This window comes from Lissotriton vulgaris, chromosome 5, assembly GCF_964263255.1.
Source record: "Lissotriton vulgaris chromosome 5, aLisVul1.2, whole genome shotgun sequence".
NCBI lineage: Eukaryota > Metazoa > Chordata > Amphibia > Caudata > Salamandridae > Lissotriton > Lissotriton vulgaris.
In genome coordinates, this window is record NC_141693.1 from 1,790,384,152 (window position 1) to 1,790,410,075 (window position 25,924).

The 25,924-nt window shown below is 48.9% G+C and overlaps 1 protein-coding gene across 4 annotated transcripts in view; it reads left to right on the forward strand.

Annotated features, from left to right (window-relative positions):
- The window catches only part of GHDC (GH3 domain containing), a 240,302-nt gene that overhangs the window by 28,137 nt on the left and 186,241 nt on the right, over positions 1-25,924 (forward strand). For all 4 annotated transcript variants that reach the window (XM_086924132.1, XM_086924134.1, XM_086924133.1 and 1 more), the window contains one exon: positions 23,522-23,718. In XM_086924132.1, the coding sequence (XP_086780258.1) occupies positions 23,522-23,718 (197 nt within the window). The remainder of the gene's footprint in view (positions 1-23,521; positions 23,719-25,924) is intronic.

The following is a 25,924-nucleotide window of genomic DNA, read 5'->3' on the forward strand; positions in this document are numbered from 1 at the left end:
CTCTACCAGCTGAACAAGTTACTTGCCTCATAAAGCCTTATCTGGTAGAGACTATACCTAGCCACAGATTCCTTACCAACTCACCCTTCCTCCCCGCTCTGCAGGCTGATTTCCACGGCTTATCAATGTCAGGGCCCTAATTTGGACAAACCAGTGTCAGTCCACTTCATGGTTCCATGCTTCTAGTGTGAAAAGTAGTGTAAAGTAACTGACGTCAGCACGCCTGGGTGGCGCCTATATAGGTTCATCGGACGTCACTTCAGCGCAGCAGACTAACCACGCGGTGCTGAATGATGGCACCTACCGGTACGCAGGCATACTGTGCACAAAAAATGTTCCAGATCCAGTCTGACACCTGGGGAAAGTCAAAGGTAAGGAATCTGCTGCTAGATATAGTCTCTACCAGATAAGGCATTACCAAAAGTAAGTACCTTGTTCATCTCGGAGCTGTTCTTGGGAGATTACATTAAACTTTCTCAACATGGCAGAGAAGTTTGGTGCCAGTAGATTATAGTTTGCACGTTCATCTAGCCTCATTACCGATGGCGGAAATTCCTCAATCTGGAAATCTGTACCCCAAAATAGTAAGCTATTCGTATAACTCTTATGAAGCCGTTATTGCTAGCTTGCAGGCAGCTGGTTTAGTGAATTTGTTAAGTACTTTAAATAGTTATCTTGCAGAGATGCCAACCTGCTCAATCCTGCGATCGATTAATGTTCCTATCCAAGATTCACTAGTTGGAGTCTGCAGCTCAAACACACACATCTCTAATTACTCTGAAATGTGTCTATCCATAATTAAAGACATTCAGAGTGTCAGAGGAAGAAATTGCTACTCCACCTCTCCCTGTATATTCTCTGTCCAATCTAGCTACTTAGTATTTCCCTGGGAGGGCACTGGGGATACTAGGAAGGGTCTAGCCATAGAGCCATGTTTCCGTAATAAAACATATGGGATTGAGGGTGGACAGCATACCCTGTTATTCAAGTTCATGTTAGGGGATGGATATAGTATTACAATATAGCCAGCCAACTAATAGTCATAGATTTATCAAATCCTGTGGACTGCATCCCTACATATTCTATAAGTGTTTTCTCCTCCAACTCAGTCCTGTTAACAGTACAAGTATCAGCCACCACATTGCTTTTAAGCTCTTCACATTTCATTTCTGTGCACGAGAAATCGCGACGAAAGTAGGAAAACTAACCTTCCAAGGAAAGTGGAGTGTGATTAGTACAGGGTTTAATTGAAACCTGACTGCACCAAAATCGTGCCCGTAACTGTTTATTGAAGAGTAATGGCAGCTCTTGTTATAGGCGGCCTTACGTCCAATCTTGCGTAATTCCTCACTAGTATAACACTGCCTGTGCTTCAAGTTAGTGGAAAAAGAAAAAGATACAGGCATCCAGCTGACTGCCAAAACTCGGGCGTGGATAGTGTGATGATGTCCACAGTGACCGCAGTAGCAGGGCACTAGGACCAGCCTGAGGTGGGACGAGGGCAGGCGGAAAGGGAGGAGCTGGGGGCTAGGAACGGCAGTTAGCCGTTAGCCCAGGAAGGAGAAGGAAGCTAATAAAGGTCTCTACCCCTATCCCTGCATCCGTGTGTCTCTGTATTGCGGCGGACACGACATCTGGCGACGAGGGACCTCGAACACACACGTGTGTGAGGACGGCTGACTCGGTGCACACCCGGCGATTGACTAGCTCGCCCCACGTGTGGGGGTTGGAGCGTGTCACTGCGCCTGCCTACCGGGAGCCCACCCCGGCGGCGAAGAAAACCGAGCTTGCCCCGCGTGTGGAGGTTTGAGCGTTTATATACAGTGCCCACCGAGAGCCCACCTCGGGGGCAAAAGTGACCAAAAACGAAGGAAACACGAAGAAGAAGCGAAGATGCTCCCCTACCTGAAAGAGTGACTCCGGCGGTGAATCGTGGCTGAAACTGGCAAGCGGTGAGTGTGGAGTGAAAGCGCTAAGCAATAAAGTAAATCCGGTGAAAAAGCTGCCGAAATCTCGTTGAACACGAGATTAACGCGCGGCCATCTTGGAGTCAGGCAGATTTGTCCAATCCCCTGCGAGGAATCAACACGGCCATTTTGAAGTCAGGCAGAAGACATGAATGGCAAACAAGCACTGGCGAGTGCAAAAGGACTAACAAACAAGCACTGGTGAGTGCAACGAAGACAGCAAACAAGCACTGGCGAGTGCAACGAAAACAACAAACAAGCACTGGCGAGTGCAACGAAGATAGCAAACAAGCACTGGCAAGTGCAACGAAGATAGCAAACAAGCACTGGCGAGTGCAACGAAGACCGCGAACAAGCACTGGCGAGTGCAACCAAGATAGCAAACAAGCACTGGCGTGTGCAATGAAGACGGCAAACAAGCACTGGCGAGTGCAACGAAGACAGCAAACAAGCACTGACAAGTGCAACAAACAAGCAAGCACTGGCGAGTGCAACGAAGATAGCAAACGAGCACTGGCGAGTGCAACGGAAACAACAAACAAGCACTAGCGAGTGCAACGAAGACAAAAACAAGCACTGGCGAGTGCAACGAAGATAATAGACCAGCACTGGCGAGTGCAACGAACAAAGTAAACAAGCACTGGCGAGTGCGATAATAAAGAGCTCGCTAAATAAGATATATTGTGCAGTGTCCTTATTGGTAGCACGACGCTACAGCAAAGCAAAGCAGAGTTTGGAGACAAGCATTGGCAAATACAAGAAACAAGCATTGGCACATACAAATCAAGCATTGGCAACAATAAAGACAAACACAAGCTAAGGCAAGAGGTGAAACAAGTAAACAAGCGACTACAAGACACAACACAAACAAGCACAAGCAAATGCAAGTGGTGCAAGAAAACAAGCACAAGCAAATACAAGACATAAATGAAGGCAACGGTAAATAACGACACGACGGGAAGAAAAGGAAACAGTCCTGTGACGGTAGCAGATCAAAATCTTCCTCCCTCATGGTGGTGGGAAAAGCAACACAACGATCCAATCCCTGCATTGAAGTGCCATGCCACCCCCAGTGACACAGACTGACATTCAGGGTTTGGGTCCTAAATGGAACCGGTGGCTGGAATCACTGGATGATTTTCTTGACGCCACCGGTGAGCGAAGAGATGGAAAATGTCTGATACTACTCCTCCAGTTGGTGGGTCATGAGGGCTGATGCTTAATCAGAACATTTTCTGAAAAGGACACAGAGACTTATGAAAGACTCCAAGAGACAATACGCGCCCATTTCAACGCAAAGGAAGACGTGGATCATGAACGCATCACCTTCAACACAGCACGGCAGGAACGAGAAGAATCATTGCCAAACTTCATCACCCGGTTGCAAAGTCTGGTACAATGCTGCCACTTCAACACATTTCCAAATGAGGACGCAGTTCGACTCCGGGTAATCGTAAGCTGTTCAAGTTCTAATACCAAGCACAAGATTCTTCGAGGGCATTGGTCGCTAAAGAAAATAATCAGGAAGGCTGAAGTTGGAGAGCGGGTTAAAGCAAGAGAAATATCGAAATAATTGCACCTAAGTGCACGACACAAAGATACCAAGAAAGAGACATCTCTAAGGTCTGTGAATAAAGCCCAAGAAATAAACAAAACCAGAAACGGGGAGGGTGAAGACAGATCAGAGATAAGACAACGGGAGAGACAAAGTAACACGAAATACTCTGAGTCAACAACACAAAAGACCGGGATGATCCAGGATTGGACAGCTTCACTGATACAACCTCAAGGAGTTATTCAACCTCAAGGAGTCATTCAACATATGGTGCAAGCGATTCTGAAGCAGATGAAGTGTCAAGTGGGACAGATAGCACCAATGGACCAGATGACAGCTTGCCCAACAAATGTGCAAGAAAGGCAAACTATAGAAGACTGGACCAGTCACGTCAACACTGGAAATCGGTACATGATCACACCCGTAACACAGATGTCCGTGCACAAAACAAGCGGGAAAAAGAAGCAGACCGGATAAGACGGACTGATCCACTCAGACACCGGGAAGAGGAAGACAAACGCATCCACCACATCCGAGACAATGAAGAAACTGAGAGGAGGCCATTATCATCACACGAGAGAGGCAGAGACAAAATACCCAGGGATCAAACGCAAGAAATAAATATGTGGTTATCAAACAACCTCTCCAGTAAGATGACACCCTATCACTTCGAGACAGGCACCCGGAGAAATATCCCAAAGAGAACTCTGACTCTAGGAGCAGCTCGTCACGGCCTACCTGTTTCAGAAATCCTCCATTCAAGACACACTCAAAGGAACGGTATCAAAGGAAATAGACAAAAGACTCCTCTGATTTAGAAAGCTTGTCTGTTCGATCCCTCGAGTCGACCGAGTCATGGTCCCGACGACGGCCATGGCGTCAACCACATGAACACACCCCAGAACCAAAGGACATTCTTCCCATCAACAGTAACGTATCTCACATCAATGTTCCTGAGTACTCAATCACTCCACAAGATAACCTGTCATGTCAGTCGCAGGTACATCAAGATATAAACAATATACCTTCACCCCTGATAGGATCAGCGAGGCTGACCCAAAGGGCCTACAGAAAGAAAACAGAGATAGTGGACATTACCCACCGGATGGGAAAGGACCATCCAGTCACTCTGCAAGGAAAGCCAGACGTGTTAACAGCGACAGATCATCATCAGATGAGAGAGAAACATGCACATGCCCAGACAGTCAAAGAGTTCACCTGTCCCAAACGTGAGTGGGAGTGGGTGAGACAACCAGAGGCAGCGAATGAGTCCCCGAACCAAACCAAGATGGTCTCTTCAGATAGCGCCTTACCGTCTGGTATACATGACGTTGAACAGGAGGGCAGTGTTGCCCTCGACCGGACAAGACAACAAGAAGTAAAATCATATGTGGGTGCTCGGAAGAGAACCAGAACAACATCCCCTCATGAAGGAGATCGAGCGTCAATCAAACAAGAGCCACAAAGGAAGACAGACTGCCGACATCAAGCTGAGCTTTTCACAGTCACCTCAGAAACTGAAGATGAGTGGATCACCCAGAAGCTGATTGGAAATCACCACGAACCTGAGCACAAGAAGACCACGAGAGACGTCTCGCAATTTCAAAGATGCACTCCTGTAATAAAAGATGTTCTCGTCAAAGCGACAGAAAGCCACACAAAGGAAATGGAGATGCATCTCCATAGCTTAAACAGGCAGCATGCAGACCTGTGTGGCTGATTGAGGAACTACAAACATGTTGGACGCTAAGTTTATTTTGTTAACAAGGGGGAGAAGATGTAATATTGTGATGCAGTCTAGTGTTTCAACAAAACGGAACTATGAACACTGCAGAGGCTGACGGAAGACGACTCACCCGCAACGTGACGTACTTTAAGAAGTGCAACCCCAATGTTAAGGAACTACTGACTGAACCAAGAGTAGAGAGAGGAGAAGCAGAGACACTACCAAGTCGCAGTCCGGCATTGATAGAAATCACTGACGAGCGCGAGCCTGACAGTCAGGATCTTCAGGCGCGCCTCAGACGGGTCATCACAAATCCGTCTCGCCTGAGTGAAGAACTATAAGCAGAGACAGTTGACGACAAGAAAGAAGAGGGTGCGAACAGTTTGCTGTGTTTTGTTTGATTTTGTGTGTTTTGTTTACAGAGGGGGGAGATGTGATGATGTCCACAGTGACCGCAGTAGCAGGACACTAGGACCAGCCCGAGGTGGGACGAGGGCGGGCGGAAAGGGAGGAGCTGGAGGCTAGGAACGGCAGTTAGCCGTTAGCCCAGGAAGGAGAAGAAAGCTAATAAAAAGCTCTCTACCCCTATCCCTGCATCCGTGTGTCTCTGTATTGCGGCGAACACTACATATAGGAGCAGATGGGCTTGCCTTTGGCACGCCTGTGGCGTGCCCGCACTTCCTTAAGGTTAAATAGGCCCTGCTGACTCAAAGTACTGTGTGGAATGCTAGACCTCTGCCCGCATCAATATCTTGGCTGAAGAGTAATGGCAGCTCTTGCTCTCTCTGCGCAAATGGTAACAACCAGTGCGGACCAGAGAGTGGAGCAAGTAGACTAAGAGAGGTGTAGGGAGAAGCGTAAGAAAGCCCCTAAAACCCATTCCTGTGACCTGTTTTCAAACTCGAGCCTCCCGCTCCCCAATAACATTTCACTTAGATTTAAACACTGGTCCAAATGAAGTACAATGATCGCTAAATTGCACAAAAGAACCAGGAGTAAATCAGGATTTCACAAGGCAGTCATTGAAGTACATGGTACTGCTGTTACATTTTCAAGTACATTGCCTCTTTTTGCTGCATGTTCTCTCTTCCATGTGGTTTAAATAGGCCTTAATGACTCCTACAAGCCCGTAGGACGTTAGACCGCGGACCGCTTTTGCTCTCTCTGCGCAAACCATAACAACCAGGATAGACCTGAGAGCGGAGCAAGTAGATTAAGAGGTGTAGGGAGAAGAGTAAGAAAGCCCCCAACCCCTGTTTTCGTGCCACATTTCCAAACTCAAGCCTCCCACTCCCCAATAAAACTTTACTTAGAATTAAACATGGGTCCAAATTCTGTAAAATGAATGCAAAAATCACACAATAGACTCGGGAATAAATCAGGATTTCACAAGGAAGTCATCAAAGTACTCTGCACAAGGTACTGCTGTTTCGTTCTAAAGTATCTTGCATCTTTCTGCTTTCTTTTCTGTTTAAAATGTCTTTATTGAATTTGTGCTTTCAACAAATACAATCACCACAATGACAAAGTATGCATTGTTGCATTCCACAACGTGGGAGAGCGATAAATCCTGTTTACTGAACAACCTCAACATCTTCCCTCTCCCTTCATCCCTCCCCCTCCCCGTCTGTATAGCAGCCAAACCTGTTATGCCGCATCCTGAGGGACCGTCTGCATATTGGTCAGTAAGTCGCAGTAGTCTCAACTATTTAGGACAAGTGAGTTCTTTAAATTCAGAGGAGAGTAGCGATAAAAAGGTTTTCCAAAGGGCAGGGAATGAGGCACTCTTATCAGTGAGTGAAAGGGAAATCCGCTCCATGCAGAAATGTAACCTGTTAGACCGGACACCCTTGGCGTGGTTTTTTCCCCCATCTTTTTGCCTCTGACTCATGTATTTTTGATGTTGTGCTGGATTTCGTTTTTGCTGGTTTAGATGCTTTGGACACTCTGCCACTGCTGATCAGTGCCAGAGTGTAAGTGCTCCCTCTGTAAATTGTCATATTGATTGGGTATACCTGATTGGCATATTTGTATCACCATGAAGTCCCTAGTAAAGTGCACTGCGTGTGCCAGGGCTGGTGATGACAGATGCTACTAGTGGGCCTGCAGCGCAGATTGCGCCACCCCCACAAGTAGCCCTAAAATGGTGTCTCAGGCCTGCCAGCGCAGGGCCTGTGTGCAATAAGTGGACTGCCATGTCCGCCTGGCCAGTGTCCCCACTGGCTGGGCCTAACCCTTCCCTGTCTGTGCACATCAGTCACCCCTATGGAAGGCTCAAGGTACCCCCCTGGGCAGGGTGCAGCGCATGGGTAAGGTAGAGCATGTACTAGTGCAGGTAACATGCTCTGGTAGTGAGCAGCAGCCATTTTGTGTGCTCACTGCTGCAAGGTTATCTTGCTCTATAGATTAACATGGGGGAGGCTAGTCCCATTGGATCCCAGCCTATCTTCTCATAGGAACAAGATGGGACATAAGTGATTGATATCCCTGAACTCAGAATTTAATAACACATCTTTTAGGAAAGGTTGTTTTTAAATTCTGTGTTTGAGAATAGTACTTTTAGAAAGTGGCTGTTCTCTTGTCCAACCTTTCTGTGTGCCTGGGACTGTTTGTGGATTGACTGTCTGGGTTGAGGATGACCGGGTCTGCAGAGCCTCCAGGGTGATTATATGAGCCAGGCCTGGATGAAAGGCAGCATCTGCTGCCAGGGAAGTGGGAGGAGATAGCACCTGATAGTGAAGGGCTGTGCCTGCCAGACCACCATGCTGGCTTCACCTCCCGCTGAGCGACTGTCACCTCTGACCCTGATACTGAAAGAAGAAGGAAGCCAGGACACCCCCAGAGCCCCAGCAACACCCAGAACTGGTTTGGACCGGGCTCAGGGCCCCCCTTTGCACAAAGACTTCAAAAGACTTCAAAGGACTTCAAAGACTTTTTGGGGTATAAGAGAAGGACCCCTGACAACAGAAAGGCAGATTCTACAATCAAGAGGAACCTCTGCCAGAAGAAGGACTGCTGAAGGAGCTGATGGAAGATTGCCTTGCTGTGTGCTTTAAGGGCTGACCTATCCTGCTATCTAACTGAAGGAGAGGAGAAGAAAGGGACTTTGCTGTGTGCTGTGACCCTGCCTGCTTGAAACTGTCAAGACTTTCCTGTGTGCTGTGTTTACAAACTTGAATCTCCAAGGGCCTGAGAAGAGCTGGCCCCCTGTCTGCAACCCAGGGACATAAAGGTTGCCCAAGGATTACAAGACTCTGCTGTGCCCCCTGAAGCTGCTGTGTGGCGAAGAGATCGTGAAACCCGGTAGTTTGACTACGTAGCGCATTGGCTGCTCTCTCATTTGAGTGAGGGCGCCGCGCTGACCCAGCCTGCTGTGTGGCCGAGATCGACGTGTTCATCGACACGTGTGGGGTGCAGATCGGAGACTTGTGGGCCTCCCCAGTGTGAGAAACGCTGAGAGCAACTGTGTGCCGTGGCACCGTCGCAGCCTGGGGTCCGTGAACTCCCGTGGAAGTGCCCCGTACTTGGTCGGAGCCGACGCCACGAAGATCGAGCCCGCCGCGCTCTGATTGGGTGAGATAGCCGAGCCCCCTCACCAGAGCCGCGATGGGATTGGCCCATGGAGCGTAGCGTCATCAACGAGGCCGCGCTGCCATTGGTTGGCGGCCTCGCGTCAAGAGGGGCTCGTCGCAGGAGCCGCGACGTGATTGGCTGGTCCAGGCGAGGAGAGAAGGAGGAGAGGAGACGACCCGGCCTCGAGAGCCGACCTCGCCGAGGGAATCTAAGAGCGTCCCGCACCCCTGGCCTGCCATCCCCCCAAGGTGAGCAGCACCGCCTCCCCCGCCGCTCGTTGGATTGCCGAGAGCGGGCGGGAGAGGAAAGGGGACCAGCCGGGGCGGGGACGAGTGAGATCTGCTTGTCGTGGTGCGCCTGGGGCCCTCTAGAGAACGAGGCTGTGCCGGGGGAAAGAAAGAGTCCCTGGACCCTGCGGTAAAGCGCGTTGGCAGCGCTTGAAGGCCACATATAAAAACGTACGTGGGCATTGTGTTTACTGCTCGTTTTTGAGAGCACATTCTTTAAGTAAGTCAGTCATACTCATTTTTGAGTGCTGATCCCCAAGAGACTTGAGACTATCGTTTTGATAAGAGACTTCCTGAAAGTAACTGCAACCATTAAGATTAAGTACCCCATATTCTTGAAGACGTAATTATCGTGCAACTGCTTTTATTTTACTGCTGAAACTAGATAACGATAAATATTTTTATAAAATATACTTACCTGTGTGGTCTCAGTTTGTGGTGGATTGGGGATTATTGTTGTGTTGAGTGCAATTATTATACACATTGCCTTGAGGATAAGCCTGCCTGCTCGTGCCAAGCTACCTAGAGGGAGAGCGGAGGTTATCTACTGTGTGTATTCCTTCACCGTGACTAGAAGCAAGGGTCCCTACTTGGTCTAAGGTACTTACCTCTGCCAATTAGAGACCCCCAGTTCTAACATAACCCATTTGATGCAACCATCCCGTATGGGTGGGAAAACGGCTACTTCCCAAATGTGCAAGGATGTTTTGGAGAGACGCCCCCAGGGCCAGTGCTATTTGATGACCCCTGCGTGATTTAACAGGGAACATGAGGGAGTTCGGTAAGCCTAAGAAAATGTATGCTGGGAATTGCAGCAGTTCAGTGTCAAAGTGAGTATCTATCTTCCTGAGTACCTGAGCCCCATAGGACTTTAATAGAGGAAAATCACACAGTATGTAGGTCAGAGTGCCAGGTAGGCCGCATCCGCGCCAGCCCAAGGGGTCTTTTGTTGGGTTGCATTTGTGGAGTCTGGCAGGAGTGAAATACCAATACGTTGTTATTTTAGTGGCTGTTTCTACACTAGCCACGTTACGCACAGTATGCTTAGCTCTGTTGTAAATGTCCTCCCATTCACGCTAGGTAAGTGTAGTTCTAATTCTTGTTCCCATCTCTTTTGGCTCTGCGACTTATGAGGTCTTGAGGCCTGTCTTATTAAGCAATATAACTGTGATATGAGGTGGGCGTCGTTAGTTTTGGATAATAGCCACTTCTCAAATGCAGTAAGGTGGCGCTGCGTTAGCGGGCAGACACCAGAGTGCATGACCCTGTGTCTTATTTATTGGTAGTGAAATAGTTCTGATTCGGGGAGGCCATGTTGGTTTCGGAGATCCTCAAAAGAGAGCGGGCCCGCTTCATTGAAGAGATGTCTGATCTTTCTGCTCCACTCCCTTGTCCACCATGTAAAGGCCTTGGCATCCATCCCCGGTGAGAAGGAGGTATTTTCTACAATAGGGGTCAAGGGAAACAGGAAGGTGGTGAGATTCCTTTTCTGCACTATTTTATCCCAAGACTTTAGAGAGGCTTGCGTTACCAACCAGAAATAAATATTCTTAGTCCTGGACAATAGATAAAGGATTCTAACAGCTGCTGAAGCATACGTATTGTACCCGGGGGTGGTTCCAATCGAAGGGTCTGAAAGAGGAATAATATCTTTGGCAATATAGACATTTTAATGGACACTATCCGGCAAAACCCAAGACAGTGTGTGTGGTCCCCATCGGCGCAGATCACCCCTAACATGACAACGCAAAGTGATGTAGTTTAGCGTTCTGGTGTCGTGTAGTGACGCAAAAGTTGTATCCCTAAGTAGGGGATCGCAACTGGGGCCCATTCACTGGCGTGTGCGTTTCTCAAATCAATCAATCAATCAAGAAACTTGTATAGCTCGCTACTCACCCGGAGGGTCTCAAGGCGCTTGGGGGAGGGGGGGTCTGCTACTGCTCGAACAGCCAGGTCTTGAGTTGCTTCCTGAAGGAGAGGTGGTGTTGGGTCTGACGGAGATTGATGGGGAGGGAGTTCCATGTCTTGGCTGCCAGGTAGGAGAAGGATCTTCCTCCCATGGTGGCTCTTCGGATGCGTGGAACGGCAGCGAGGGCGTGGCTGGTCGATCGAAGCTGGCGGGTGGGAGAGTAGAAGGTCAGGCGGTTGTTGAGGTACCTGGGGCCCAGGTCGTGGAGAGCCTTGTGTGTGAGGAGTCGGAACGTGATTCTCCTCTCAGGTGTCCGGAGATGTGGCTGTGGCGGGGGATGTCCAGGATGAGTCGTGCAGAGGCGTTCTGGATGCGTTGGAGTCTTTTCTGTAGTTTGGCTGTGGTTCCGGTGTAGAGGGTGTTTCCGTAGTCCAGTCGGCTGGTGACGAGTGCCTGGGTGACCGTCTTCCTGGTTTCGGTGGGGATCCATCGGAAGATCTTACGGAGCATGCGTAGGATGTTGAAGCATGAAGATGAGACGGCGTTGACTTGTCTTGTCATCGAGAGGGAGGAGTCCAGGATGAAGCCCAGGTTGCGTGCGTGGTCCGTTGGTTTGGGTGTGCTGCCCAGGGGCCACCAGGAGTCGTCCCAGGCAGAGGGAGATGGTCCCAGGATGAGGACTTCCATCTTGTCTGAGTTCAGTTTCAGGCGGCTGTTCATCATCCACTCGGCTACGTCTTTCATCCCTTCGTGCAGGTTGGTTCTGGCGGTTGCTGGGTCGTTGGTGAGGGAGAGGATCAGCTGGGTGTCGTCGGCGTAGGAGATGATGTTGAGGTTGTGTTGGCGTGCGATGGCCGCGAGGGGGCTCATGTAGATGTTGAAGAGGGTGGGGCTGAGTGATGATCCTTGTGGTACGCCGCAGATGACTTCGGTGGCCTCAGATCTGAACGGGGGGAGGCGGACTCTCTGGGTTCTTCCGGCGAGGAACGAGATGATCCACTCCAGAGCCTTCTCTTGGATTCCGATGTTGCTGAGGCGTTGTACTAGGGTGCGGTGGCAGACAGTGTCGAACGCTGCGGAGAGGTCCAGGAGAATGAGGGCAGCTGTTTCCCCGTTGACGAGCAGGGCTCGGATGTCGTCAGTGGCTGCGATGAGGGCGGTCTCGGTGCTGTGGTTGGCTCGGAAGCCGGACTGCGAGTGGTTGAGGGATCCGTTTCTTCTCGAGGAAGAGTAGAGTGTAGAGGGTTTCAAGGTAAGGTTGAGAGCTTGTGATTTGTGAACATTTATTTTGAAACCTGCTGTTTGGGAGAATAGTTCCAATTCAGAAAACACAGCCGGGAGGGAAGCTTGAGGGTTGTCTAATGTCACTATTACATCATCTGCGTAGAGACTAAGCATGTGTGTATCCCCCAAAGTGAATGCCAGAGGCGAGGGGATTATTGCGGATATGCTGAGCTATTGGCTCCATATATAGGGCAAAGAGCAGGGTGGAGAGGGGGCAGCCCTGGCGTTTGCCTCTCTGTATGGGAAACGGGGAGGAGGTATGACCATTTACCCGGACAGTGGCATCTGGGTTAGTGTACCCACTGAAAACCCCAAGCTATGAATCTCTCAAGGAACCCAAAATGCTGCAGCGTCGCCTTTAAATATATCCAATTTACTCTGTCGAATGTTTTCTCAGCGTCCATTGACAATAGTATTAGTTCAGCGTCGAAACTTTGGGCTTTATCGTTTATGTGAAGTATGCGTGTGATGTTGTCTGAGCATTGGCGGTTGGAGACAAAACCTGCTTGGTCGGGGTCGATCAACCCAGGTAGCAGAGCCAGCAATCGAGATGTCAGGATGCCAGTGAAAAACTTAAAATCAACATTGAGGAGAGAGATGGGCCTATAGGAAGCACATTACTGCTTGTCTTTCCCATCTTTGGGCATTACAATCACTGAAGCCCCTAGCATCGATTTAGAGAGGGAAGATGATGTCCCTTTAGCATTGTATACTCTGGTGAGGATAGGGGCCAGAATGGGGCAGAAGGCTTTATAAAACAAGGCAAAGAATCCATCTGGACTTGGGGATTTCAGTGGTTTAAGCTTGGAAATGGCACAAACTACCTTCTGAATTCTAATAGGGAATTTAATGTCTTCCGGATGGTCAGGAATGATTGTGGAGGTTGAGACTCCCTGAAGGTACTGGGCTTGGGGGGAAAGACCTTGTGCTTTATAAAGTTCTGCATAATATTGATGAAATGTTTCGGTGATTCGCTGATCCGTAACCATCTCCTTTCCAGTGGAGGCGATCACAGAGGCAATAGTGGATGCCTGCCTCTGTGTTCATAGTCTATGTGTCAGCAACCTCCCTGCTCTGTCCCCGCCTTTTATCGAAATTGTGATGGAGTCTAAGCTCTGTGTACTCTGCTCTATTAATGTCCAGCGCTGCTAACTGGGAGCGCGCAACTCCTGTGTCTGTTGTGTCAAAAGCTCTCTCTTCTCCCTGCGTATCTTATTTTCTCAGACTGCAATTGCAATAAGTTCTCCTCTCACCTCTGGTTTAAACGCGTCCCAGAGGACAGCTATATAGGTTTCGGGAGTATCATAACTCCAAATAGTCTTGCAGTGCTTTAGAAATCTGTTGATCCACCTCGGGTGGTACAGCATCGTATTGCAGAGGCGCCTTGTCTGGGAGTGGGTTTGCCCACGTGGCAGTGAAAGGGCCAGGATGACTGCTGAGTGATCTGATAGAGTATGGGGCAATATATCTACAATTACAAGAGAAAATGCGGCCGACCAGAAGCCCAGCACCTCAGTTCCTTAAATCAACTAATTTGTATAATGTCCGTGCAAACACATCCGGAGTATGCCACTTTTACTCCACTGGAAGCCAGATAAACGTATTGAAAGAATGTGGACGGTGCACCAGGATGAAGTCAAAGGATTCCGTATATATTCCAATATAAATTCTTTATTTAATTTCAAGTAAAAACATGGACATCAGCCAACGCGTTTCGTTCCAGACATAACTTCGTCAGTGCTATTGTGTCTTTAAATTAGTCCAATAATCAAATAAATCCACGTTTGACAAATAATCCAAAACGCCAAAGTGAAGAAAAAAGATAATCAGCACATTCGTAATCCCAGTTTTCAGATAAAGGTATGCCTGTAGAGAACCCAAAGTGTCCTTCAAATAACTTTGATGTCTATAATGCATATAATTACTATATGTAAAAATGGAATCCAGGGGCCAAAATCACAGTCCATGTTCCTTGTGTAGCTCAAGTCGTGCGTTCTACACAGCGGTCCCTCATTCGGACTCCCTGCCTATGTAGCAATATATCTATTTGCTCGATAAAGGATTTTAAACTTGTCATGCCTAAAAAATAATCATTTCTTGCGTAGGTTTTGTGGGAGTGCAAGTAGGAGTACTCCTTAGACGCGGGGTACTTGTCTCTCCATATATCGGTTAGTCCTGCATCGATTAGCAGCTGCTTCCCCTCTTCTGAGAGGGCCCCAGTCTGTCCTTGTTTTTGGGCTGATCTATCTAGGGCGTTATCAAAAACTATATTTAGGTCTCCACCCAACAAGATTGTCACGTCTTGGGAAGCACCTCCTTCGTGCACTACCATCAACAAATATTCCTCTTGACCTTCGTTGGGAGCGTAGACTGACCCAATTGTGAGTGTTTGTGAGCCCATAGAAAAGGAGTGGGCCAGATACCGTCCCTTCAGTTCCACTTGTTTGGGTCCTATCTTACAGAGGATAGCCACTTCTGCTTTCTTTGTAGAGAGAGAGAGGAAAAGAGCTTGTGTGGGAAGGCCCTGGTTTCCTGGGGCAAGCATATCTGGACTACAGAGCATTCTAAATATGACACAATGTTGCAGCGTTTGATGGGGCTATTCAAACCTTTTACATTCAGGGTCAAAATCTTAAGGATGTGAGTTATTACAATAATCCCGAGAGGAAGCTAGAGTGTTGCGCTGTACATCACTGGGGTGGCAGCTGTTTGACGGCATCTCGTTGACGGACTGGCTAAGCCCTTGATTGGGTGACCTATGGGGTTGGAGGGTTGCGCAGGAGTGTCGGGGGAGGGGCCCAAACCAAATAACAATCATAATAACAAACTAACAACATAACACAAAACATATTGAATGTCCTGGGAGAGCATTCCCATAGGCCGGGGTGGAAGAGTACCGGATCTTAGGAACGCCCCACTCTCCCAAGACTATGACCTGGGTATGAAGACGTGAATGTACCGTTTTGACCTCTAGTACATGGAGTGCTTGTATACTCAGGTTCTGTAGCGGGCAGGCTCCTGCCGGGCTGGTGAAGTCCTCTCCAAAGGACACCAGGACAGCTTGCCTCTCCTTTGCTATGGTCTCTGGGTCTGGACGCAGCCTTGAAGAGCCTGCGCCAGTTGTCTCCCAGTTCCCTGTTTAACGCCCTCTGCCCAACCCAGCCGGTGAGGGCGGACCTGCCGCAGGTTCCTCTTGAATGTTCAACAGTTGACGAGCTTCCTTGACCGAGCAAATTTGTTGAATTTTCCCGTTAAGGTGGAAGAGGAGGCTGAACTGGTGGTTCCAAGAGTATGGGATTTTGCTGTCTCGGAGGTGCATCGTGGTGGGTCAGAAAGCTCTTCTCTTCTGCAGCGTTGATGCTGCTAGGTCTTGAAACAGGAGAGGTCGATGCCCCAGGTACTGTAGTGAGTTACAGTCTCTGGCCTTTTGTAGGATGAGCTCTTTCAATTGAGAATCATCCCCCTGAGATCAGGATATCCGGAGGTCGGGCCGGAGAGGGCCTTCCCCGGCCCACTTGATGTTTGCGGTCCAGTTTGATTGCCATTTCCTCTGGGGCTTCAAGGATCGAACTGAAGAGACTCTCTATAAATGCTTCAATGTTCTGACCTTCAGCCACACGCGGTATGTTGTGGATTCGAATGTTGTTGCGACTTGAGCGATTCTCTAGGTCCTCTGCATGGGTTTGAAGGTCTAAGTGTTGGTCCTTCAGGCAGATTACCTCCTGCTGAAGAAGTTCTATCTCTTCATCCCTGCTTCAACTCTGAGTCTCAAACGTATCCGCTCTGTCCGCCAAGGAGTCCACGTCTTTTCTCACCTCCTGCGCTATTTCAGTTCTTATTTGCTTTAAATCTTCTCTTAGAGATGCGAATAAGTTCCCGATAAATGCCCGGGTTAGTGGAGCCTCGGTTTCCGCAGGTTCAGTCAAGTCCGACGTATCTGCATTGTTTGATCCAGTTGTTTTAAGCAGCATGTATTTAACTGATCTGCCTTTTATTCCCATTGGCAGCCCTCATGGTCTAGGCCTGGATGGTTCCATATCTCCCAACTCCAGTGGGTATCCAAGAGACAAACACCCCTGTTGCCACCCTCAGGGGAGAGTCATTACTCCGACTGCAGTAGGGCTTGCGCTATGCCTTGAAGTCTGTGACTTTGGGGGTGAGTGTTCTATATCGGTGGTAGTGAAGTATTCACATTTCCGCAGGGACACAGGGATTCACTGGTGTAGGATTGTTAACAAGACTCCAGACGATGGTTTGCTCCTCAAAGGCTGCTTCTGAGTAGTGGATCTCTGTGGGCTCTGCCAGGGCCTCACTTCTCTTACAGACTCTATTTTGCTTGTAGGGCGTGCAGCTATGACCTTGGGGGGTAACCCCCGTTTATCTCCACAGTGAGGACCGTATCCTCTTCCCCCAACCCCTCCTCGCCTGGCCCGAGCGACTGGCATCAGGGCCAAGTCCTGCCCCACCTTCCTCCTGCTCCAGCGCTTTCCGCCCACGTCCGGGGCCGTCTCTCAATTGTCACCTACAAGTAAGATGCGCCCGTTGTGGGGATAGCCAGGAGCTCCATAGGCCTTGCAGTTGGGGGAGGTGCCGTCGATGACAACCCTTGACCCAATCCTTCACCCTCTGCACTACTCCTCAGGGCCAACAGGTGCCCAGCTCACAGATACCGTCCCTCTCTGACAAAGGTGCCTCTCGACGCTACTGCCCGCCTCTTGAGGGCCGATCGTGGCCTGTGCTGGTTAGACCGGGCGCTCCTGGGCCCAGCAGCTGTGAGAGAGCCCACTGCACCAAGATCAACTTGGTGGGTCTCTTCCCGCTCCGTCTACAGAGGCCCTCGACCTGCCCAAATCCATGGAAGGGACTCTGCTGGGTCATTGCTTGGGCAAGCACGCACTCTCCAGCACTCACCACTAGGAACCGCCGGCTCATCTCCTCAGACCTCCCCAGGCCGTTATGGTCACATCCACTCGCAGGGGGGGCGTCGCGAGTTAGCTCAGATCCTCCTTCCCCTGAGGCACTTCTTTCAGGGCTACGCTCTCTCCACTCCAGCATGCGATGTAGCGGAGCCGCCCCTCCACGTCTCCTCGCGGCCCGGCCCTGTCCCAGGCCCAGCTCCGGCGGCTCTCCCCTGCCCAGTGAAACGGTGGATCTTTTGCAAAATTCTGTTGCATGGCCCCCGGGCAACACCTCTCGCCCTCTGTCGTGGCACAGCAGCCTCTCTGTGCAGAGCCGCTCGCTTCCCCCACCGGGACTTGAAGCAGCATTCCGCTCCCTTGCGCCACTTCTCCACCTCTCAGCCTGACTCCAGGCCTAGCTCCGGTGGCTCACCTCAGTACCATAAGACAGCAATATAGACACCAGTTCTCAACGTTTGGCTGCCGGGCGGCTCCCTTCGCCCTCCGCAGTAGCCCTAGCACAGCTGAGCGGTCACCACAGTACAGCTACTCAACGCTGAAGCCAGGGCCCGGGCTAGGAGCTGGAGCGACAAGCTGGCACGTCCTACTTGATTACCATCTTGGCCACGCCCAACTCTGCTTTCTTTTCACACCTTAGACACCCTACCGTCTCTGCCCTTCTTCTTGTTAGTATATTTGAGCTCCAATTGGGACGCTAATTGAAGCAAACCTTCTGGGATTTGTAGGCCTTCCATTGCCAAAAGTTTCCTAAAGTTTGTCGTACTAGGTCAGTAACAAAAAGCATTCACCCTTTATGCAGTGTCTGTTTTTGTTTTTGTGTCAACCCAACCAGTTATCAGACGTTTTGAGATCCCTCTCCATTGCTGGTCGATTGCATTCCCTTTGCCTAGTACTTCAATCATGCAAGTTTTCTAGTGGTGATTGACACAGGGACACTTACTTAAGTAAGAGAACAGGCTGCTCCCTTACAGGAGCGCTTTCATGAGGACAGTTCAGGAATATATAGCAAAAGGTAAAATCCAGTTATCAAAATATCTTCAATGCAGTCTTTTCTATTTTAGTTTGCTAATTGAACATTTCACTTTAGGTTTTCCTTCAGTTACGCATGTGTATTAAAATGTGTATTAGTGCATATGCATTAACATAAACATTTCAAATTAATCTTTTGGATGCCTCCCTGGTGTGAATCTGCTGTGCCACTGAGGGCAATAAGTGGTGTCGTGACTCGTGACCATCCTTTAGTTTAGAATATTGCTTGCTTGCTGCTGAAGAACTACATAACTATGCCCCGCTTTAGCTTACTGCATACATGTGCGACTCTCCACAGGACAGCTCGTATAAAAACAAGATGAGTTGTCGTCGTGAGTAGTAGTAGTTTAGGTGTCTTTCTTACATGCAACACTTCTCTTGGAATGATTCTGTGGCATTGTTTACCCAAAAGTTCGCTTAACCAGCATCCCTCGATTGGCAACCAATTGTTGACAAAAGGTAAGCATTTCATGGCATTGCTGAAGCATCTACCCAGGAAACTATCATGGAGAATCAGCTAGACCATGCACTTAAATGACCAGTAGTTTTCTAGTCTTTAACCATCTGTCAGAAGACGGGAGTAGAAGGTTGCAAACTGGATTAACTGCTCCTGGTTGCGTTTGTTTTCGGATGACAAATCCTCATAAAGTTGGTGCTGGATCAATTGGTGGTGTAAGCCAATCAATCAATCAGGGTTCTTGTAGACTAATCTCCCGTAAGAGTCTCAAGGCTCTGGGGATGAGAGGTAAGGGGGTAGTTCTATAGTTCATTTAAAGATCCAGGTCTTGAGGTCCTACCTGAATTAGTTGTCCTGTTAGTGACTTTGATATGGTGTCCTTTGTCGCTTGCTATGTGACTGCTCTACAGAACCTCAAGGTTTTTAACTCACTCTGGTGTGCTACACCCTGAATTTCCTGGAATCTTTGGCAATTGGTTGTTAAAACAGTGACGACCCTCGCTAAATGGAAGAGAAGCATTAAATTAACAATAGCTCCATGTCGGTGCAGATGGCGTCAGCATTGTGAGCGAACTCTCAGCTGGTGCCGCTAATCCTTCTGTATCCTGGCCTCCGTACAGGCATGTTGCCACCGTAGTGGCCGCTTGCCTCTGGTAGACTCTGGACCTGTATTGAGCGGCAGGGCTCGGTCGTCAGACGCTGCGTGTTCCTGAAGGGGCAGCAGTGTTCCTGCACTACTGGCCGACAGGCCTGGCCTCCTCCTTTCTTGGCCACAGCACTGGCGATCGGTTCTCTTGGCCTGGAGCCCTTGCCCTCAGCGCACACCTGCCTATCCTTCCCCGTGGGGCAGTCAATGCGGCTCAGGAGGAGGCAGCCACCGAGCGGTGGTGAGCATGCTCTAGGGAGCCCGCCTGGAGAGCAGTTGTGGCCTTTCAGATGCAGCGTAGGTGCCCCCAGGGGAGAAGACAAGAGCAGCACCCCATATGGCAGTGGGCTGGTCCCGGGGGAGAAGTGCTTTGACTGCCCTTGCTGGGCGTGTATTACTGGCCGCCTTGGAAGCTGCATGGATCCCGCTGGGGCCCAGGCTTCTGGACTGCCGCGGCCAATTCCTCCCCCTCCCACCACAGGGGTTCTCCTTGTGGAGTGCGTGGGGCCCTGTGCACCAGGGTTGCTTGGGCCTCCTCTGCCGAGGTTCTGGCAGGCCCAGCATGGCACTGGTCTCTTTCGGGCAGATTCCTGAGGGGTAGGTGGAGTTGGGTGCTGCTCCTGCCCCCCAGCTAGTAAACTAACCTTCGAACCTGCCTCGAACATGCCCCTTTAGTCAACCAAGGAAACCATGGAAAGAGAACATCACCATTCGTGGCTCCCTTAGTAATGCTTGCCTGTCGGAAACATAAGAAAGGCATAAAGAAAGTTTGCAATACATTTATTGAAACTATTGTAGTCTATTATGAAGCAATTATGCTGTGATCATTAGGCAGATGCTACTAAACAAGGTAATTTGGATTTCAAACAGGGTGCACAGGACAAACAGCCCAACCATGGCAAATTATGTATCTGGCTAAGTCTACCCTAACTGTATGAGCACTGGGATATGTGTGTGAACTCTGGCATTGGCCTAAGGTCCCCATATCTGGTGTATGAAGTTAGGTGGTCCACATCATACGTGTAAACTCATTTTACGCAGGGCTGCATGTTGAGTACTGTGGTTGCTCAAGAACAGCCCTCTCTGCCGGAATTCTCCTCTCTGGCTCCCACGGAAGCGGGGCACAGTTTATATGATAAAAAACTATTGTGTTAGAAGATGCAGCTTTGCGACCCTGTTATGCCTAACGTTTGAACCTGTTGCTGAATAAGCAGTAGGTATTCAGAGCAACCCTGTACGAGATGTGCAAACAGTTACTGAATAACAAACAACATGTACAGCGTGTTCTTAGAATAGCATTGTGAAAACACATGTATTATACCTGGCTATGCGAAGCAGAGTCAGCTAAAATTCTTAAGTGGGCCCAAAAGGGAAATCACTACAACGGTGATTTCGACATTGATTATCAGGCCAGGCTGCGCTCCTCCTTGTTGACTATTAAAAAGCCTTTAATACGGTCCACTGGCACTTTCTAGTTTAATTTTCCACAGCATGAACTTTAAGCCAGGGTTCCTTGCTTTAATTGAGGGATTATACGATTGCACCATGGGGAGGGTCCAGGGCAGGTGGAAGTAGTCCAAACCGTTCCCCCCCTTTGCTCTTTGCTTTTTTGATTGAACTACTAGCAAACTGCATTAGAATAGATGCCCAGATTCCGTCCTTCTCCTAGCCCACGCACCAAGAGGATAGAGTAGCGCTGGATGTGATCAATATGCTGCTCTATCTTCAATCTCCCCAGACAACTCTGACACACCTTATTAAACGTTGGAGATATATGGCGATGCGGCTGGCCTGCAGGGAATTTGGGAAAAGTCCTGACACAAACATTGGGCAAGACCACCCCCTTCTGCAACAACTAGAAACTGAGGGGTTACCTCTGGCCCTTTCAAGTATCTACGCATTCACATAACATCTGACCCACAGATAGCATGGGACCTCAACATTGCACCAATCCTGATGCGCACACATGCAGATCTTGCTAGTTGGTCTACCCTAAACCCAGACATCTTGGATAAAATGCTGGTCCAGCACAAATTTCTCCATATTTTACGGAATTATCCTTTTGTTCTCCCTACCTCTTGCTTTCCTGATCTACAATCCTTTTTGACAAGGTTCTACTGGGCTTCCAGGTGGCCCAGAGTCTCCCATGTTACATGCTCTGTCTCTTCTCTTTATACGATGGAGGCCTGGGCGCTCCTGTCCTCCACCTATACTATTGGGCCGCACAATAGGAGCTGATTAATGACTGGCTGTTCGGGGATCACCAGAACTCTTCCTGGTGTCTAGAACTACATAGCGCTCGAGAACTGGGATGTTCATAACTAACTCTGTGGGAGGAGGCCACTTGCCTCCCTCCCACATATTTCTAAGGTCCCACTCCAGTGTTGGAAGGCAGCACTCCCGCACATTGGTTACTTGGGTGTACCCCTCTGTGGGCCGGGACTTGGCTGGAGTGGTTGTTGCGTCTTGTGGGTTCCAAGGTTGGGACCGGTTAGGGATCAGTACGCTGGGTGACCTGTGGAATGGAGACCACATTGTTTTCTTTGATTATATCAAAGCCGAATATGACCTCTATAACTCAGTTCTTCTGATACTTGCATGTGGGCACACCCTTGACACATATAAAGAGTTGTTCACGACAGTCCCCGAAGCTACCCCCTTGGAGATGAAGGTGACAAGGGAACCTTTAATTCGACGGTGAATGTCCCGGCTATACCGCTCACTTCTCCTTGGTGCGCGGGACCCTCTCCTTAAGCTTAGAGAGAGCTGTGCAACTGACCTCTTGCAAGTTGACCATAACCACTAATCTCCGGCTCATCCAGGCCTTCTATTTTCACCGTATATATTACAGCCCTTCTAGGCTCTGAAAGATGGGGCACATGAGCTCACCTGCCTGCACAAGCTGAGGCGAGTCCGCTGGGTCCTTCTATAACTTATTTGGTCCTACCCGGCTGTACAAGCCTACGAAGTCTCCGTCCATAAGCAGATCATGAGCACTCTACTGGTAGCAGCTGAGTTTGATCCTAGAGTGTTACTTCTCGGCATAATGGCTGGCTGGCTTGAAACAACATACCATAGGTTATTCGCTGGTATTGGGTACCTAGCTGCCAGACGGGGCATGGCTCAGTACTGGTGGTCACCAACTCCTCCGCCACTGTCTAGCAGGTGCAGAGGTATGAACTTCTGCCACAGCTCCAAAAAGGAGATATATATAAGGGGAGAGGTTGTGCCAAAAAGCATATGAAAGTCCAGGGGGCATGGACCTCATAGGTCAGGTGTACAGCTTATTTTCTGTTGTGATTCTACTCACTTGGACTGTGGTGACTACGCTTGTTAGGGTGGTGGGGGGAGGGATCCATGCTGCAAGTTTAACTACGATATCCATGCTTGTCCCTTGCACATACCTAACCTTGTACTGTTTACTGCTTTGTTCAAAATCAATACAATGATTTCGAAAACAATGCTCCATGTGTCCACAATGAGGTTAGGTTTCCAAATAATGTAAGAGAATTATATGACACATCTATTTGTGTTTCTTGATGTGAAAGCTTTTTTTCCTCCAATGTACCGAGTCAGATGGGCGCTTCCTTTTATATGGCTAAAAAATTCACCTAAGAGTTGTGATACCCATTTGAAAGAAGTGCAAGGGAAAACGCCATTTAAGTAACAGTATACATTTTTTAGAGTTAGTCCTTGCCCCAGAACATATGATGCAATCTCACCTTGACACATAGTATTGCAGGTGATCATCAATTTATCTGTGATGATGAAGTTTAAAGCGAGATATAAAAACCAATGATCGATCATATTTCAGAATTATGAAATTGTAAACATTGTTTTTCATAGTTTATCTCATTATAGTTCTTCAATGAAAACCTTGTACCTGCATAACTTTGCCCTTAATATTTAATATAGCCATTAAAACAATATCATTACGTGTGTGTTTATATGGTTCTATTTGTTTGGGGCAGTTTCATTCAGTAAAATGTAATGTATTGAATTTTAGTTCTGTTCTGAAGGAGCTCAACTTACTGCAAATGACAGTCTATGTTCCCAAGATGGGAAGCGTCTTGTTTGCCTATTCATCCGTATAGATGTTTGTATTAATCCCATTGTACCACAGGGCTGTGAAACTTGGCTTTTTTCATTTTTGTTTCTATTTTCTCTAGATTCTGAATCATTCCAGAGACGCCTCCCCTTGACCCGGTATGAACACTACGAAGAGTCCATCCTAAAAATCTCGCAAGGGCAGGAGAATATATTGCTTCCTGGCAGGCCTGCCACACTGCCGATGACTTCAGGGACCTCTGGCTCCCCGGCCATGTTGCTGGGAACCATGTCTTCTGCCAAGGACTTCTTCCTTCAGGTATTGTGCAAAGGACAATGTTCACAGTTGTCACATACCAAGGTTTGAGTTGCACATTGGATATAAATATTGTTGCATCCTGAGACAAACAGAAATACACTGAAAATAGCTTAATACTTTTTCTTGAATTTAAAATTGGGTCTATTTTCTTTCGGTAAAAACACCAAAATTCGATCCTGCAACATTTTGTAAAACAAGCATTTACATTTCAATGGTCTCGGCATTATTAAAGGTAGAGCTATTGGCATTGCTCATGAAATTGTTTTTCATTATTTTTTTAAAAACATTATTAAATGGTATTGTCATTTACAATGGCAATAGGTGAGCATTAGAGAGTACTAGAGAGTATTCGCGGACACATAGCCACACACACACACACACACACAGAGCCGTGCACACACACACACAGACAGAGCCGCGCACACACACACACAGACAGAGCCTCGCACACACACACAGACAGAGCCACGCACACACACACACACAGACAGAGCCACACACAGAACCACACACACACAGACAGAGTCACGCACACAGACAGAGCCACGCACACACACACACAGACAGAGCCACACACACACACACAGAGCCACGCACGCACACACACAGACAGAGCCACGCACACAGACAGAGCCACGAACACACACAGACAGAGCCACGCACACACACAGACAGAGCCACGCACACACACAGACAGAGCCACGCCCACACACAGACAGAGCCACGCACACACACAGACAGAGCCACGCACACACACAGACCAAGCCACGCGCACACATAGACAGAGCCACGCGCACACACAGACAGAGCCACGCGCACACACAGACAGAGCCATGCGCACACACAGACAGAGCCACGCGCACACACAGACAGAGCCACGCGCACACACAGACAGAGCCACGCGCACACACAGACAGAGCCACGCGCACACACAGACAGAGCTACGCACACAGAGGCACAGAAAAACCGGGATGACAAGCAGGGAACAGAGGCACAGAAAAACCGGAGGAACAGAGGCACAGAAAAACTGGGGGAACAGAGGCAGAGAAAAACTGGGGGAACAGAGGCAGAGAAAAACCGGGATGACAAGCAGGGAACAGAGGCACAGAAAAACCAGGATGACAAGCAGGGAGCAGAGGCACAGAAAAGCCGGGGGAACAGAGGCACAGAAAATCTGGGATTAACACATATTAACACATATTCACATTAATAAATACCAGTAGCGTGCACTGAAACTAAACAAGGAGTGAAAGACGCAAATCGGCCACAGGCGCTTGCCACTAAATATTATAGTGACATCCGGGAATAAAAATGCAAATCTGTTACTTTATGGAAGGCGGAAACAGCCAGCACGGGAAGAGGTGAGACTGCCCTGCATATCCTGCACCACACAGCAGCGAGCCCAAGAGCTAGTGGAGCCAGAGGCCCTGAACGTCAGGATTGTTGGCACCACGTCCTGGTGGGCATGGTGCCTTTGAGAGAGAGTCAGGTACGTGACAGGTTGGCACCTATCCCCGGGTGGAGCCCGGCAGCCCCACCCCTCCGCTATTACGACACATATAGAGGGAGGTGAGCGTCCTGGTACCACCCTGCCCCAGTACAGCGCCCTATGTGACCCACGCTGGTGGCACCATACTGTGACCCTACCCCCAAGTGTCTACACTGCCCCCGCAAGCACTGACTAGAGAGCTTCATGGAAGGAGTAAGACTTGGATTAACGATGTGTATGAGAAGAGCAAGGCATTGACTACAGAGGTACATGAGAGGAGTAAGACAAAGACTAGAGAAATGTATGAGAGGAGTAAGAGACTACAGAGATAGATGAGAGAAATAAGATGCAGACTAGAGAGGTGGATGAAAGGAGTAAGAGACAAGAGGTGGATGAGAGGAGTAAGACACATGCTGGAGATGCTAGAGAGCTCCAAGAGAGGAGTAAGACAGACCAGAGAGCTGCATGATGACAGTAAGATGAGGACTAGAGAAGTGCATGAGAGGAGTAAAACCCAGATCAGTTAGGTGCATGATAAGATAAAGAATAATGATATGCATGAGAGGAGTAAGCAAGACAAGACAGTGGCATGACCGATGCAAAATGCGAACTAGAGAGGAGCATGACAGGAGTACAACGCACACGAGATGTATGATTGAAAAAGATACGGTTCGAGAGATGAGATGCATGAGAGGAGTAAGGCAGACTAGAAAGGTA